Source organism: Amphiprion ocellaris, chromosome 23, assembly GCF_022539595.1.
Source record: "Amphiprion ocellaris isolate individual 3 ecotype Okinawa chromosome 23, ASM2253959v1, whole genome shotgun sequence".
Classification (NCBI taxonomy): domain Eukaryota; kingdom Metazoa; phylum Chordata; class Actinopteri; family Pomacentridae; genus Amphiprion; species Amphiprion ocellaris.
The window spans coordinates 11,095,220-11,114,465 of record NC_072788.1 but is presented as its reverse complement, the minus strand read 5'-3'; the positions used below and the strand labels follow the sequence as shown (position 1 = coordinate 11,114,465).

Here is a 19,246-nt window from a genome sequence, read left to right as displayed (position 1 = left end):
TATTAATAGTGCAATACTGAGAGTAAATGGAGCTGAACTCCAGCACTGACATACTGGCCACCAGGTTAGCACCACACCAGCTGTCACAACAAAACTGATTTTGGTACAATGTGATTTTTGTGTCTGCTGATTGTGGCGATAGCGGTGCTTTAACTCGAATTGTTCCCAATCACTCGACGCAAGAGTGAATCAAAATATCATGAAATGGCCAAGAAACAAGCAGAAAAGTAGCAGAACTATTTACTTAAAACAGCGTATTGGGTGTAGATGAAGTCTTGAGATTGGCTTTTTTGAAGCAGACATGAACATTTTTCAATTTCTTGCTATTTGAGGACAAAAACAGTAACTTGAACAGCGTCCTTGGGTGAACTTGTTTGCATTCAGTTTTATCAAAAGCATCCCAGCACAAGCACCCAGCTCTTTGACTCACACTGGAGTGATTTGTTTTCTGTCGTAGAGAAATAAGCCGAAGCCACTTCTCTTTCCCATACTATTGTGAATGCAGTTTTTGCTGCAGTGTAATATCCTAGGGCAAAAAGCATGAATTAATACCAATTAAAGCTCGGTGCTGTAATGTTTACTTACATAATGAAGAACAAGAAAATCATTTAAATGACAAAAGTAAAATGTAATTTCATGCATATGCATTTGTTGTGTTTTTTGGTTACCAAAGACATTGCTTCATAATGTGACATTATTTGCGTTTGTGGAGTCATTTTCATAATATAAAGCGCCGATTTTCAGTTACGCGTACAGTGCATAATGCAGACCTAGTTTCTTATGATAAAGCTGGTTTGATGAAAGCATATTAAATCCCTGAAAGATATATTTTAAAGGTATTTGAGTGCAGATAACAGTGGGATGAGGAGCGGTTGGGGGAGGGGGCTTGGCCTATTTATTGTAAGAATCCAAAGGGTTGGTGCAATTTGATGGACCGGATGGCATCAGCAGATTAAAAGCTGTCTGTTTCTGTACTTAACAGCAACTGGCTTCTTTCGTTACCTCCCTTGTGTTTTTTTCCCCCCTCGTTTCTTGTGTTTGTGTATGCACTTTCATACATTATCCACTGGGTGTTTCTCCTCAGGGAATCTTGCTATCTGGTGCATACACCTACAACAATGTGACACTGTTCAAGGATGACAATTTTTCTTTTTTCAGGGCCCCCTGCTTGCTTTGTTTCACCTCCTCCATGTTCAGCTGCAGCATCCCAGGCAGGGTGTAGCACTGATTCAATCTCATGTAAGTCCTTTCCCAGTGTGCACACCACATCGCAGGTCTTTTCTTTGGCCCCAAGGCTGTACATCTACAAGAGGCCTCTTTCAGTGGGGTCATAGTGTCTACACAGCTGATTGTGCAAACTTGAAGCGGAGCTAAATGCACTGACATGCTGCTAGTTGGGAAACAAGACACATAAAAGAGGGGAAAGAAGGAAACGTGTGGGTGACATGGTATGAAGAAGTAACAGGAAGAGTGAGATAAAAACTTAAGATGTTTGAGACAAAAAAAAAAACAGCACTGGAGACGCATTCAAAAAAAAAGCGATTCCTTCACCACCCACAGACTGAGAAGTAATCTTATTCCACATGTATGCAATCAAGGCATTGCTGCTGAAATTAGCCTGGGTGGCTACGCTACATCTGAGACGCACAGCTACGATGATGATCTCCTTTGATCGTCTTCTCTTCTGCATTCGAAATGACAGGTATCAGACACGGGGTTATTGTACGGAGATAATGAGCGCTGAATATGTATGAAGCAACATGTACGTTGGCTCACACATACCAAGTCATTCGGCTACAACTCTTTGCATGTGGCATATTGGAATCAACAAGCATAGGAGGCATGAAATAGCAGGGAAAGTGAGGTTCCGATGGGCAAAACATGACATACATGGTTTCACACAAGTGAGGTGTAGAGTTGTGATGTCACCTCAAAAACCAACACATTTACTTTGTAGACCCATTATTGGGAAACATAAGCTTCAGTAGTTGCATGTATTATTAAACTTCTTAACTGCCATTATTTTGTTTTCAAGGTAGCTCAAGCTGGAAGGAAATAGTATAATTAGGCATGTGAGTTAGACCACAGGCGCCCTATGACACCATTAGACAATACAATAGTTAAGTACAATATGAAATCCCTCTATGTCAGAACTGTGTACTGTATGAATTGAGGAGAAGGTCAACGGTTTCATAGGCATTAGAATTGCACTGACAGCTATTTGGCTTATTCTGCTGCTAGATTGAAAACATGGTGTATGCAAACTGTTTGTGGAGCAGCTACTGCAGCACCACACTTCCACTATAATCAAAAAAACTGCCAACACCAGGCTTGAGAGCAGCGTGCACGCGTCAATTCATGCTTTCCCACGTCCGTGTATGCATACCAATACAGACACTGAAAGCAGACAGCGGACGTGCACGTGGTTCTATTCATACTATAACCAGTAAATGTCGGTCTGCTATACAGATGGTGAAATTGCTGCTCATATCAAACAGAAAATAACACAAGGATCCCGTAGATGCTGGCTGCGACAGTGAGCGGACTTACCACAAGATTTCTGGAGATTTTTGAACTTTCTGCAATGTTTGGGTACTGTCAATGGAGACTGTATACAAATGAGAGCACCTCTAAAGTCTGTAAACTGCTCCTCCAGCTACAACTCTTCTAATGCTGGAGTAGAAAGGTATAGACGAGGGCAAATAGTCTTGCAAAGTCTCTTCTCAAAACAAGAATTTTTCTTGAGCAGCATTTGTTTTCCTGGTGAATGTGCAGTCTGCATGATCACAGAGAGGTCGCATATTTTGGCCACTGAACAGACTATGTGTCACATGTACCTTTGCGGACCCTTGTGGACAAACAGTTGCATAAAGCATGAACTGCCCTGAAGTGGTTTGTACAGAGATGAACATTTACCATGTAAAATAGATGAGTTTTCTATTTATATTATTTCCATGAGATGTTAATAGCCCTTCTACGCAGAAAAAGTCATAAAATGTCTACATTTTTTCAAAATTAAACTACTATTATACAATAAATTTATATTTTATTCATTTCCTTATTATTTTCTATTTTATTTTATCAAACAGGACTTCTACTTTAGGTTCTTGATTCTGCTGTCAGCCTTTATTTTGCTAGCACCAGCTGACAATTGTTACCTCTTAATGGATCTGCTGTGGTTTGTCGATGCAAACTAACTCATATTACACAAACTTGGTAAAATATTTTTCTACTTGTTTATGTGTGCAGGGTCCAACAATTGAACACACAACACTCCTAAGAATAAAGCTTGTTTTTTCCAACAACCCAACACTGTATACGCACTTGTACTTGTTCAATGTAGCGGCAGCCTCAGTCTAGTAACCCTATGTGATGATTGTCCAAAATACAAAAAGCTATTTTTTATTGTATTTTTTTAATTGTCTGTATTTCTAGGTGACATTTTTAGTGTCTTTGCATTACATTTCCTACCAAAACTTTACCTAAAGGCTCACAAGATGCCATGAGATGATTAAAATGATACAAAAGAAGATAAAACATAGATCTGCTGCACATTTTTTGGGGAAAATCGCTTGAGATGAGACCATCAGTTTACTTGCACTTGCTTGTATTGCAACCATGGAAATACAGACAACGGCGAGATCTTAAAAAGCACACTGGAGCTTTGACATAATGTATAAACGTTTGAAAGTATTATAACTCCCACTATGCTCATTTCTGACGAGAGAAATGTGTCAGATGGGGTCTTGGGATCCAATACTCCCAGTTAAAGGGTGGTCTCCGTGATCTCCACCATGACCCCAATACAAAACGTCCTCCGCTGTACACACAGAGCCAATATGCAGCTGGGAAACATCTGCAGTGGGCCTATTAAAATGAAAAAGAAAAATGGAATGCCGTATTGTATGATGCTGTTGCCTGCTGAGGAGTGACACAGCTCACTCTAACTCTCCGGTTTCAACCCTTTCCTAAGTCCATCTCATGGCAGAGAAAGGGCTGTATTATCACAGTGAAAAAGGATCTCCCTCTTACCCCCCTTCTCTTCCCGCCACCAAAAGGCGGGGCAGTGATCACGGAGGCTTTATATATGTGTGTGCATGTGCTTGCATGTGGTAATATGTGTGAGGAAAGTGGGAGGAAAGAGGGAGTCCACCACTGGGGAATGTGCACCTGCAATTTTTCTCATTGGACACAGTCGGTCTTTTGTAGGGTTTCAGGAACAGAGAGATGTCTGAGAAAGTTATGACTCCTGCCCTCTATCTCCACCTCCCAAAAAAAGACATCTTCACTATGGTATTCCCCGTCTCAGCTGAGGACACAGTACATCTGTGTCTGGAACTGGGGGGATAACACATTCAGCAGATGACCTGAGAGTTTGGCTGTACATACATACTTTACATCTCAGCACTAGAACATCAGATATAAACAGAGCTTATAAAAAACTGACGATCCATTAGGGTGAAGAAGAATTAAAAACAGCATCGAGAAAAAAAGTTGAAAAAAATGGTTGTAGGTAAAAAACTCAGATTTTATTACAGTATATTAAATGTACTGGCTTCAGTATTGTGCTTAAACAAGATGTTAACAGACCATTACAGATTGTGCAGAATTATATAATATTTTTTAGCTGTGAATAAGGAACATTAGAGAACACAGTTAAGAAGTTGCTCTGAAATAAGAGGCAACCAAACTAAATATGAAATATAATATACAAAGAAGGCAGAAGTTAATCTAATCCGTGCAGCTACTATTATACCAACATGGGACATTTCCATTCTACTGAAATTATGAATGTGTACCATAATGCACAGAAAGATGACATAACTTTAAGCCATCCTACAACTTGAACGGATAAGGTACATGACAGCTGTTATGAACAGGGAAACTAGCAATAGAGACCAAAACTGTTTTTGGAGCAGGCTGTTAATGTGTTCATTTTTGGGTATTAATTTGGATATTTTAACATATATGTCTACGGAGATTGACTCACTTTTGGAGTCACCCTCAAGTGACCAATTGAGGAATCGCAGATTTGCCATTCTGTCTTGGTGCTTTCTAGTGTCATGAAAGAGCACCGTGTGATGCAGGACACTTAATTCCATTAATCAGCCAATCATGTCAGTCTCTACAAGTTTGGATAAGAGATGCAAAATTCGAACAATTTTCTTAATCAGCAGCACTGATTGATAACACCAATTGAATACAGTGGACCTCATGCCATACGCCAATGTCACAACAGAAACATGCCATTAGTGACAAAAGCGGCTTAATTATACATGCCAATACGATACACTGACCTTATCTTCAATCTGTGAGCTCTGCCTGGAAGCCATTAATCATCACAGAAGTCTTTATCATGGTGGCACCTTGCTAATGAATACATTTTAAATTGGTTTGGTAATTTCAAGATTAACCATTATCATGTCTACTTCGGATCATATCTTCAATATTCGTTTTCTTATGAGTTTAATACTAATATCAATATACATACAATTACTAAAAAAATAAATGGGGCAACAACCAGGAGGAGCCAAAGAAGCATACGGGCTTTAGTGCCAATCCAGTCAAACTTATCTGGAAAAGAAAGGAAAAAGTATGTGTAGCATTATTACTTGAGTTTTCCTTCATAGTTTATTTGTTTATCTTGGTAACCTTCTGTAGACAGATTGCAAATATATATATTTTTAAAAAGGGTTATCATGACATTTCGGATGCACTCACTTTCAGATTTCTGTCTGAATAAAGTACAAAAATGCTTGATTACTAAGTCTTCTAAAAAGCTATCTGATTGCCTGACTGCTGGTGTTTCCTGCCCTGAGCTTGTTGCCGTGCCCCCATATCTCAGTATTTACTTTGATTGCCACAGTGTTATCATAACTGATAATACTACAAAAATACGACCCAGTTTGTAATAAAACAGAATTATGCTTTGAGCGAAGGGTCAGGGGCTAGTCAGGGAGTATATTTGGTCAGGATATCAGTGATCCATGGCCTGAACAGACAACTCCTCCTGTGGCTAACAGCTGTGATGCGAAACTGAAGGCCAACTATGACCCCTGAGTCTTGATACTGTACATCTGCTGGGGCCACTGAGGAAGATTTGTGTCTTTGTGAGTGGGAGGGTTTGAGAGAAGGAAGATAAAGGGAGGGAGAGTGCGTCAGTGTGCAGTGCATGTGCAGTACATAAAAAACATAAACCACAGTGTATTTTCCATCCAGTGTAAAGCACTGGAACTGTAAACTACTTGACCTTGGCATTCTTCCAAACAAGGAGGCCACGATGCACAGCTACCATTACTCTCAAGCTATCCATTCCCTTCTCTCCTTCCTTTTATTTTAATGAGAGCACAATTAATAAGGAAATGGACCAGCTTCCCAAAGGAGGCAAGTTCCTCCACAATGGAAGCCTTCTTTTGTCAATGGCAGTATTGAATTCCACTACAAGGCCACTGGGCCATATTGAAGGCCATCTCTAGTATCGCTCCACCCAGCCCCACGCTACTACGTCCCTATCGCTTGATCCCCCAGCTCCTTCTTATCCTCTTAGGCTAATCTGTACCACAGTATCAGTTGAGCCCCCCGCAACACTTTTGCTCCAAATGCAGACTTTACAATACTTCATATTGATTTGCTGAGGCAAAATCACCTTTACTGTGCACGCTTGGTTTGTTCAATGATGGAGCTTAGAGAAGAGAGAGCAGGGCACCACCTTGCCTATAATTGGCCCGCTGCATACGTGGTGAACTTTAGTTGGAGGGGAGAATGGTATCAGATCTTTGTTTGTGCACGAATACATTAAAATTCACCCTGATTACTCGAGTGCCGCATAAGAACAGAAAAGGGAGATCAAAAGGAGCAGCAGCTAATTAATCCTTTACCCCTTATGTTTTTCAATTATTCCCTTTTGTTGGTCAAATAAAGGTGGTGCTGCTTCGCCCAGTCCTCTGAGTTACACAAAAGGAAGCCACCTGTATTTTCCTCTGCAGCTCTCTAATGCCCCCAATTGCTCCCGGAAGGCTCAACAACAGCGCCGACGCCTTGTGCGCTACACAACACAAGACTATAACCAAGATTTACTGACAACGCACAAATGAAAGCAGAGAAGCAGTTGTTCAGATGATCTCATGGCACTACACCACACATATTACCTGCACTGTAATACGGTCTTCATTCGCAAGACTATTTTCTTCTTCTGCTGACAGGGAGCCATTATGTTGATTTCCTCATCAACACAAAGTGCCAGTGTATCAGAGCCGGGGCGCCTGGAACAGCACGTCACTGTTTGTTGCTGTGTGACCCTTAAGTAATATGTTGTATAAACTGCAATCAACATTCACAGACTCCCAGAGAGCTTCCACTGAAACAAGATCTGCTGTCTGGATGTCACAGACGCATGTCAAAAACATCTGATCAATAGTCACCTTTATGTTAAGTATAGACGGGCACAGACAGCGAGCTTGCCACATAAATAGACTGCTACATAGATAGCCAGCTATCTTGTAGCAATACAGTAGCTGCACTGATTTCAAGTTCGCTTTAGGATTGATTTTAAAATTAGAAGATAGAGTTTCTAACCTGATACTTGTAAGGCCTGAATTCAACCTAGTCAACTGTTCTGAAGACGAGGCCTAAAAACAATATGATCCCTGAAGAGATCCAGCTGGCTAAAGGCAATCACTTACTTTTACATTCTATAGCTGCCCTTACAAACAATGTACTGTTTCTTGCAGTATGCAAACAATTTAGATGTGCTACTTTGTCAGGATATTGAGCCTTAAGCTGTGATCATCGCAATCTGCACTGCTTTCTGAAGGCTCTTGGTAGTTTTAACTTGGTTTAAAGTCGCGTAAGACACCGTGATGCATGTGACGTAACCTCGCAGACAACAAAATGCCACCAGATGTAGTCGGACATCCTGATATTTTTTGCATACTACACTTGACATACTACATATTGGGACTGTATATGGTATGGAAAAATGTTAGTTTGTGTTTTGCATCTGCTGCCACATGGGGGAAGGGCTTAAAAGATGTGGAATAACCTTAAGTGTTGGCTAGTCTTGCTCATGTTGGTTCTTTTGCTTTCATTCTTGCCGCCGAGAAGATGAAAAGTCATAGCAGAGTAAAACCGAGTCCTGTTCAAGTCAAATATGCACACATTTTCCATTGTATCAAAAGAATCTTTGCCTTTTCCTGTTTGAGCCAGCCTTTAGACCTATCAGCATTCAACCTATGTAAAACATTGTCAGCTCATTGGAGAAGGGCACACAAGCTCTCCTCTAATAAGCTGACAATGTTCTGTGTCTCTTGTAATCTTTCTATGTTTTTTTAAACCCATTTTCATGTTATTAGAATTTCTGTTTAAAAAGATGCTCTGCAAATCTATTTATATATATATATATATTTTTAATTTTATGATCATTACAGACAACTCAGTTTATTATTATCTAGATAGATTGATAGTAATAAAGCTACAGAGGCAAATGAGGCTGGAATTACTTCTTCAATCTGGCCCTAAATCCTCCTGGTGAGTGGTTCAATTTGGAACAATTAGTAAAATGTACACGTCCAACTCATACACGTGTGTGAATGACTCATACATCACCTTATTTAGCTCCCCACACATTCAAAGTGCTTCAACATACTCACACTGATTAAAATGTTGGACATCATGTAGCATATAAAGTTGCCTTAAGCCTTTACATGACATCAGTATGCTCTGAACACTGAAGAGTTGAACATATGTGCGGACAGCAAAGGTGCAGTCAACTCAGAGGAAGGCAATCTAGTGGAAAGTGTCATTTTCTGGAGTATTTTTGATTGAAAATGCGGAAACAGATGGTTTATTTAATCAAATTTCAGATATTAAAAAAGTTAAATCCCAATTGGGGCTGAATGGAACGGGACCAAATTGGTTTTGATTTGTGGTATGCTGCATTGTTATCTGATTTGACTTTGCATATAGATAGCTATCTAATTTTCTAAAAAGGGGGGAAATATACACATTTAACAGACAGATATATATTCTAGATGAGTGCATCTTTAGCTATATACCCCCTGTCCACATATACATCCGCCTAAATATAAATTCATGTTATGAGCAACATGCTTCAAATGGAGAGATTCTAATCTGAGTAATTAAGAAAATGTACACAGCATGGCTTTGAGGCATGTTTAAATCATGCACCGCCGCAGTAACAATTCATTATGTGGGTGGCTGGGGGACACAGGCTCACCATGCTTCACTCACAACACCATCAAACCCTCACGCAGCTTCGACGCTGACAGATTTGCATATGCAGCACTGTAGCATCTAATACTGCAACATGTAATCATCTGCTCACAGCACCTACTGTGTCATCAGAATGCAAAATATACCGCACACGCAAACAGCTACGCATGTGTGGAGGATACAAAGCATATGTTGCTTCTGTACATTTCACAGTGCGACTCGGTAGGGGAAAAAAAAAATTAATTTCCCAAATTGAGTAAAGCATAGGTCACTGCATTGTCTCTCTGCATGCTTTCTGTTTGCCCTTCCTGTTCCTCACAGCCCGCCCACACCCTAAATTACTGCCTGACCCCTGTTGTTATGCAGTGTGGGAAACCCTATGGTATTGCACGCCCACCTATGTTTTTTCTTCTTTTGCTCTGTGAGCCGAGGTTACTTAGCAATTCTCTCCCCGGCCTTCCAGACACTAAAAACATACCCATGCACTACGCACACATTATGCAGCCTAATGTAAACTAACATCTACTGCCACTTGACCTCGCTGTCAATATCCGTCCTCATTAAACACCGTTTGGCTAGCTGCAAGTCCACTTTAAACGGCATCATTCAGCGCTTACCAAATTATGCCGGGGCGAGTCTAATTCATTTATTTGGAAGATATACACAGGTCCCCGGGTCCGGATACCTATAAAACATGCAGGGGTATTTAACCCCACCCTGCCATTCTTAATGTTACTGTCATTCATTCCTCTTGGGTTGCAAGTTCTGACAGCCATTTGGCAATGTCAAGCCGTTGCTACAGATGCCACGGGCAGCAAAGGCCGGTTTTTTATTCCCCATATCAAGCAGGTATTGATTTTTCACTCATTACAGAAGAACATAAAAAGAGAAGGGGGATGTTTGAGCAGCCATGCCAAATGCCACGCAAAATATATGACAAGGAAGCCGGAACGAAAACTGAATACAAACAAAATCAGGCTCTGTGCGGTTATTTTAAATTCAAATCTGTGTACTTCTATATGTCCGAAGAAGGTGAGACTTTCTGCAGCCGCTGTATAAAAAGCAATGGAGTAATCTGGGCATCCAAATGACAGCTGTGGAGGCCACCCTTAGGGGAGGTACAGGAATGAGGTCTTTTTTTTTTTCTTTTTTTTTGCACAACTGCAATACTATTATCTATTTTCAAGAAGCTTATGGGAAAAGCATAATCCATTCCCTGGAAATAGAGAAGCAAATATATATATATATATATATATATATATATATATATATATATATATATATATATATATATATATATATATATATATATATATATATATATACATAAAAATCTGTTAACACATTAAACCCAAGGCATTTTAAAAATAATATCGTGGAAACCATTTCCAAAGCAATCAAACTTTTATGTGAAAGTCAAGTAACACATTTACTTAAACTACAAATATGCTGGCAATAAATCTCTATCATTTGATTAAAATCTGCGGCTCTCCAAGTCAGAACTCCCCTCCAGCGGTCAAAATAAACACTTTTTTGCTATTTAAAATGCACCATCAACCCTTAACTTTACTTTATGATTACATATGTGCTATGTTTGCCAGGATCAAGTGCAGGCACCGTGCATGAGGAACTTACAAATGTCAGAGATCACTTTTGTGGCTTTGCAGTTACATTTATTGCACCACATTGCGCAGTGCATTCCACAGTCCAAGAAGGTTTTGCAGGGATGTTGTATGCATTTGCAAACCATTTCCCCTCAAGTGTGAATGAAGCATGTCATCTTGCACAACTTGCACCGAGCTCCGACAAAATAAACACACAAACGAGGCTGGAAATAAAAGGTTTGAGCTGCACACCATAATGGCTCTTGGGCTGGCAGTGTCAGGGATTCCAGCACCTTCATCCAGACGGAAATATCTCTCCAGCTACTGGAGGAATTGCAGTGAAACTTTGTGTAGACTTGCATAGTTCCCACATGATGAATACAAAAGATTCTGGTGATCCATTGCCTTTGTCTAGCTCCACCAGGTTGACATTTGTGGTTTTGAGCGAAATACCTTGATAGCAATCAGCAGCGATCACTTTAGAACTTTATCAACTAACTTTTCTTCAAATCACATAATAAGATACAATTTTCAATATGTCCAATACTTTGGTTTACAACTCACTGTAACTAATATGACTAAATTAATGACATTCTGTGCATATTGTTTCATGCTAGTTTGATCTAAGACGGTGCTATCCTAAACAAAATTAGCATGCTAGCATTGCCATTGTGGGCAGATTACCATGCCAACACACCAAATCAAAATAAATCATCTGTTTGCCCTGGATTCCTAAAATTGAAATAGTTTGTCTATGAACATTCGGTGTTTTCTTGATTTTCTCTTCATGTCACCGTCACAGTGATAAAACACAACATTAGAATTTGCATCAAGCAAAGCATGTATGTGTACCCACCCATGCAAAATATACACAAACATATTAAAAGTGACCATAATATAAGCAAAAGACAGAAACTTTATATGATGATATGCAAAATTTATGGTGGATAATAGGAAGAGGCACGGCTGGACTCCCACAGACTTCACAGAGCTAAATACTGGCCTGACTTGAAAGTTTAAACACGGCTGTATTCATGACAAGACAGGTTTATTATGTTCCTTACACGAAGAGCCATTATTTAACCAATGGATGTATGAACTGTCTGACCCCCAGAAATCTGCCAGCAGGTTTGAGTGGAATGTTATGGAAGAAACTGCAGAAAGTACACCATTTATCAGCGCTTCTGAACCAAAACTGAGCTTTAAAAATCCTTATATTTCAGTCATTATATTCTACATGTTTAAAAAAACTGACAGAAACAAGGTTCTTGCACACATCAAACTCAGAAAAAAAAAAAAAAACTAAAATTCTACACTCCTACTTAGCTGTGACCAAAAATTCAGGGGCTTTTGGCTGTTGAACTGGGTTGAACTATGGAAACAAATAAAAATGTAATAGTATTTTGAGCCTCCAGCACTGGCTACACCTGTGGACACTTGGAAAAATGTTAGAGAGGAATATTTTACATTTTTAAAAAATGTAAATAAAAAAACAAAGAAATTATTATTGGATTATTTATGCCATTTCAACTGTATCATACTGTACAGAAGGCATTTCATCACTCTCTCTCCTTCTTAGTCACTTTTGTTGGACTTTATACTGCAGTGAAAAATGAGCCCACAGTGAGTTAAAACATGCCAGGAGATGCCCAGAAACTTCTGCTTGGAGTTCAGAGGTTTAAGTATCTTGATGAACTACAATCTCTCTCATCTGTATTGGTTGGGAATTTGTGGGTACACAGTGCATAGCGCTGCACCAAGTGTTCCAAATGTTCTTGGCCCACTTCTGTAACTTCCACCACCCACTCAAGCTACATTTTAACATACATACATAAGGCCCTGTTTTTTTGTCACTGTACAAAGCCTACAGTCATTCAACTCTTACTCTGTTTACTTTAACCAAAGTGAAACAATGCAACTGTTATCATCCCCTTACTTCACCTTAATACAACACAGACACTGTTAAAAGATATTTTCTTTATCTAATGGCATCTTTGAATGCATATATAATTTACCCCTGCTCTGGAGTGATGTATCTGCACGTACATTATGCCGCCGCAAATGAATGATTGACATCCACCCACTCCAAAGCCCACTTATTTCCATTGCTTCGAGAGGCATCTCGCCGTCACAACAAAACAGTACATGCCTCAGTAGGCTCTACAAAGAACTTCTGCCGCTTTGAAATATGAGCTCAAATAAATCATTTGTTTAATTAATTAAGCAAATTAGGCAAATCCAGGGATGCCTTGGCGGATGGAGCCGGTGCCCTGGCACCAGAAGATTAATTAAGTGGATCGGGTAGCGGGAGCAGCGAGACTGACGTTGGAGTTTAGTGCTGCTGTTTGGTTGGATACTGCTTCACCTTTGGGCGGATACCTCAACGTGACCAGGAGAGACTGTTGCTAAGGTGGCATTGATTCAACTTTGTGGAACTTTCTGCAAGACAGTGCAGAAATGAACAGGCAGTTAGTTGATTTTCGGGGCCTTTTTCTTAGCCCCGTTTGCAGGATTGTCATCGACCTTTCATTGCTCGTGGAGCTACAAAAACCCACTAATGCACACATACGCTGAACAGATGTGTCAGGCGCACATCTGTCTCGTTGTCTCATCCATCCCTCATTACGCACCGACCCCTCCTCACCGCCTCCTCCTCCCCCACCTCCCCAAAAGGCAGGATGATATCTGCTTCCAGGCTTGATGTATGCACTCGTATCTGACCGTGAAAAATACGCTTCAGACTTCACGCTTTCTTCTTCTGGCTTGTTTCTCGAGCTGTCATCCATTATAGCGGCTGTGTCTCAGATTTCCATGGGGTGGTATTAAGTGGAATGAATATAAAATCCTTCCTGGAGCATTTTACATGCACAGAAACACATGATTAATGTGCTGCTCAGGCATGGCCAGAACGTTCGGGGCGTTGCGTTTTTTCCCCCCCCACTTCTCTTCACTGGTACCAAAACAATGACAAGGATGCGTTTTACTTATTTTTCGACCCAGTGACAGCGTCAGTGATGGAACTTTTTATTAATCCTGCAAGACTTTGTAGCTACAGAAAAAGGATCACATGGAAACATGAGCGCACACAAACAAAAGGAGCATAACTCCACCCACACTCAGCCAGCACATCCCCTTAAAGCTGCATTCTGCTGCTGACATGTTTTGTTTTTTTTTACCTTGCTGATGTGACGCTTGTCAAGAAACATCCCTCATTTTGTGCAAACTGTGAAGCGTCAGACAGTTTGGTTATGTGCTCACATACAAATAAAGACGAGAGGACAGGACGCCGTTCGGCTTAAATGGTATGTGTGCATCTGTGTGCGTTTTTCCTCCATGTTTGCTGGCATGTGTGGAAACAGTGCTGTGTTTGATACTAGTCATCCGTGTGTGTGCATGCCTGTGCCTGATTGTATACAGACAAAAGGGACTATAGATACCAAAGTAGGCCAGCATCCCCCAGAGTACACATTTCCAGCACTCTCAGGGTGAAACTCGCACAATGACATTGTGGTAAATATTCCCACTAAAGCTTCCCCAGCTGCAGAACAGTTCCCCTTGCAGCATCTGGCCACATCTGCTTACAGCATCCAGGCTGGATTAGGTGTTAAAAGACTTTTCCTGATAAAGTCGCCAAATTATTTACTTGATAATCTGGTCACTCATATGTGGTTCTTTTAGGGTATTCATCACAGCACAGAAAACCAACTCAATGGTTTGTCATTTCGATGTCACCTGTTCCTCCGGGATCAATGACTGATTGATTATCGGGGGAAGCACAATGATTGATTAACAGAACCGTTGAAGGTGTTAGAATGTTTCAGCCCATTTATGACAAATCACGCATGCATTGCAGCTGACCATTTTCCAAATGGTTCAAAAAGCTTTTAAGATTGATGAACGCTTTTTTTCCTTTTTTTTTTCCACCCACTACCTTCTTACAGCATTCTGAAGCAAACTACAGACAGCAATCCAGAAAACAAGTTATGTTTTACTTGGAAAAGTAACACGGTGTTAATATGAAGGATATTAGATTTGTGGTTGAACTGAAATATGCAAAAACACACCCTGTACCCATTAAATAAACCCACTGTCACCAGGTGTCTGTGGCTGACACGATGCAGCCACATTCCTCAGATGTTCTTTAAACCACCTCACATCTATTCCCCAGAGACTCGCTCTAATAAGCCGAGGCTGGTGATGCTACAGTTGTTGTTTGGCCATCGATATGCATCTCTCTAATTAAGGCATCCTTAAATGCTGTTGCTCCAGCGATGTTAGTGGACAACAGATTCTTCTAGCTACAAGACTGAGTATATTTCTTACAAAAAACCAATGTCTGATATTGCAGCTGGTTTAGACAGAAGCAGGAGTTTTTACATGGAAAACTGCAGACGTGCTTACGCAATGTGTGATTGACACATCTGTTTTAGACAGCACTTTACAGTCAATGCTAATCAAATGAAAGGTCAGAGGACCAACAGCACTGACCACACACAGGCTGTCTACTCAGAATATGCTTGCTTGTACATGGATCTGCTCGCACTGAACAGTGTATGAGCGATTTATGCAAGGTGAGGTTTGAAACAAATAGTATGACATCAAGTGGTATTTTGCTATATTCCTAAAATTTCTCTGAATAAATTGTAGTCTAATGTAATTGCACTGAAAGCAGGAAATGAGGGGAAAATGGGAATAATTGACAATATTCGCCCAAAATGTGTACAAATGAATCCACCAGCAGGTATTTATTTATTTATTAAATTTCAGCATTTTTTGATGACTTTGACAGTAAACTCCTGAGTGGAAATTCTATGTCTCCTTATTTTGACTGGTTAATTAAAGAGATTAATGTGGCTTCTTTTAGCTGTTTCAAGCAAACTACAATCTCAATTTGCCAACTAAACTATTGCTATTTTCTGATTGCTGCTGCCATGGATGTATTCAGACTGCTGGATAAGTCTTGATGCTAATTTTTCGAAGTTGCCCTGTGGTTTGCGACAAAAAAATTCCCTACAGCCCATATAGTTTTTCCCCATCAACCAAAACTCTAGAAGTTTGCAAAGCTGTTGACAACACACTTTGAACTACAAACAAGGTTGGTTTCTACGCTATTATAAATATTTAATTCATGGAAGTTTCATATTTGCAAAAGCGAATCAAGAAAATAGTTTTGTGACATCATGACAACGCTAAGTTTAAAGTGGAAACCCATTGGTGTTGGAAATACTAACCTGAGCACAAACATTGAAGTTAAAAAATCTTTCACACAATAAGTCATGTGAGCAATTTTCCACTTCAACTAAGCCCCATTTTCTGTACAGTATCCACATTTCTTTATTACATGTATGGTCAAGATGTTTTAATCCTTCACCACAATTCTTTTCCAATACCATAATGTTAGCTATCAGCTGTTATTTAAACAATGCGTTCATTTACACCATTAAACATTTGTGAGAAAACATTGTGATGCCACGTTTGTATTCTACCCAGTAGCTAGAAGCTAAGCTAACAAGGCTCCACAAGGAAAATGGAAGCTTGACAGCGGAGCTTACAAACATTAGCACCTATAGAGAGTCATCAACAGCTGGGGACGCACATCACAAAATGTTTTTCTCGTTCACAATAGGTCATTAATTCAAGCCATTAGTTGGCTAATTGTGCCATGTTTTATTATTTTATTTTTTAATATGTACAATTCTGAGGACATGCGGAAATTATTGGAGTTCCAAGACTGGTCCAGTAAACTCCAAACAAGACAATCTCAACAACCAACTTCACTGATGTAAATTCTTCACGTGTAACTTTCTTGCATTTGTGTCAACACTTTCTGCAACAATCAACCAATAAGAAATTGGCCAACTAAGACTCCCATCACCGACACACACTTGGCTGACTATTAGCAGGCATCCCAGCCAGCAACGTGTCTATCCAACGTTACTAAAAGGACGGGATCAAGCCACCATCAGCGGATAGATAGTCATTTCTGTGCAAAAAATTAATTTTCGACTTTAAAAATGGGAGCTATCACCCTCATAGTCTGCTTTAGTGGCTCTTTTGGCTGGCTAGTACTAAAACAGCCACCTCGTAATGTCTCAACCTCTGCTCAATCGAGCTCTCTAAAGAGAGATGTATGACATATTGCTATCCCCTGACCTCCTTCTATTGAGCATTAAGGAAAAGCTAAGAAGTGTGCCAGAGGAGTGTGCTTTCATTAGCACTGGATGGTGAACCCGGTTGCCACCATCCTCCACAGATATCACAGCACAAAAACAATTCAATTAGCTTCAAATCTCCCATTAATGGTTTTGGCCATATCAAATTAACATTTTTATGGGCCATTGCCCCACTCCCAACACTCCCTACATCTAAATCCTAACTGCACCCACACTCCACAAACCACCAGACCACCACCATTGACTTCTTTTAATCTGAATTTAAATGACTTCATTTACTTTGCCTCTGAAACAATTCACAGAAGGGAAACGTTGCAAAACTACAGCGGTTTCCGTTTCCCTGAGACGTGGCATAATAAAGACCTTGCAAATTAATCTTAACATCTTAATGCATGAAATGATAAAAGATGTCCCTGTTTTTTTTCCCTGCTCCCGCAATTTTCACAATCCTAAACACACGCCACAAAGCCAAAGCGGTGTTAATGATTCTTTGAAAGTAATTTGAGTTCATTTCCGATTGCCAGGAGAGCAAGAGACAAGAAACAGAGCCAGGAGGAAAGAGGGACAGATCCAAAAATAGATTTTAAAAAAATCTGAGAAAGAAAACGACAGAGAAAGCAACACAAAAATAGTGTAGAAATAAGTTTGAGGCAGTTCAGGGAGTAGAAAAAAAACCTGTTAATTAGCGAGAGGAGCTCAATAGATGGCGAAAACAAGACAGACAAAGTCAGTCTTTTCATTGCAGTTGGCTGACAGAATCTGGCACTTAGATAGTGAAAAAGGACAAAATTTTGGAGAGGGCTTCAAACCATGCCAATCATAAAATGCAAGAGTATGTTTTGTGCCTACATCTGCACATCCTCATAGACGCAAACACAGACAAACACTTGTTTTAATGAGCCAGACTCACCCAGTGCGGCTGGTGCGAAAAGGCTGGCGAGGACTAGCAGGCGTGCGGTCCACATGGCCTCCTCCTCTTACCGCCCGCTGCCGAAGGTCCCAGATGAGTTCAGTGCTTCAGTCTTTTGCTGGCAAACGCCCCAATTGGGTGCTTCCTTTATGGCACACTTCCCTCCACTGCGCCACTCTTCCCACAAGACCACAAGTCCTGTTGCTCAGATTCCAGATGCCTTCCAAAATCTGAAAAAAAGAAAAGAAAAAGGAAATCACACGTTAGTCCAACAGAAGAACGGCAGAGAAACTTCTGTGATTCAGTCTTTTTACAAGAACAATGGGAGTGCTGTCTTTTTCCAGTAAGAAACACAGCAGATGGATGCACCGTGGCTTATTTGTCCGTATGCACAGTCCTTATGGCTCCGTGGGTTTCAAGTTGTCATCAAGTGACACATTGCAAAGTTGCTCAATCTCCAGTCAGCCGAACTCACACCGGGGTGTGAGCAAACCAAACCACAGAAATGTATTTTTGGATATTCTGTTGTTGTTTGCTCATCGAAGTGTTAACTCCCCCACCTTACCGGCAAATCACTCCCACAGAGAGACAAGGAGAGAGCGATGAAGCAAGCCCTGCATGGGGTTTTAGAAGGACAGCTATGTCTGGAGTGTTTAGTGTGAATATCTATGGACGCACATACATGATCCAGACCGCTGCACACTTGTCGTGACTTTACAGTGTGAGTTTTTGCACCTTTAAGAGCCCAAGAAGCAACTTCTGCGCTCTAATTCCAAAATTCCAGTCATCAAATGGTTACTTTGAGCAGCTAATGTAGCCAGAGCTACCCTCTCCGGGCCGCATCAATGAACTCCTGACACAAGATGAAGTCATCTCTGAGCTTATTGCTAGTTACCATAAAATGAGCAGCGAAACATCAGATGTGATTTGCATGGCGTTGGTTGCCGACTGCGGCGAGATTATTCAAATATGATGTGTGAAAATTTGCGACTCCGCATCAGATTGTGATGTATGAACACAGAGAGACGTTGTCAAAGGGTGGATCAGCAATCTATATTCTGATGAGACTCATGAGATTATCCCCCATAAAACCCATATCATGATATTAAGGTTAAGTCAGCTTTAATGATCGGGCCATCCAAACCCTTCTATTATCCACTATCAGCCGAGATCTGCTGCTGAAATATAATCTCTGCAAAATGATACAAGCCAAAGAGCGCGCACAATGCAAAGCTTTATCATTGCACATTAGGAAATCCATGCCACGTTTAATATTGCAGGGAGCTAATTCCATTGTGGGACGGCGGAAAAATCTGGTTTCGAAAGGT

General features: G+C 40.5%; 1 protein-coding gene across 17 annotated transcripts in view; it reads right to left on the bottom strand.

Annotated features, from left to right (window-relative positions):
- LOC111564120 (adhesion G protein-coupled receptor L3-like) overlaps positions 1-19,246 on the bottom strand; it is a 266,802-nt gene that overhangs the window by 182,600 nt on the left and 64,956 nt on the right. For all 17 annotated transcript variants that reach the window (XM_055007698.1, XM_055007699.1, XM_055007703.1 and 14 more), the window contains one exon: positions 17,919-18,148. In XM_055007698.1, coding sequence (XP_054863673.1) covers positions 17,919-17,973 — 55 coding nt within the window. In that variant the 5' untranslated portion in view covers positions 17,974-18,148. The remainder of the gene's footprint in view (positions 1-17,918; positions 18,149-19,246) is intronic.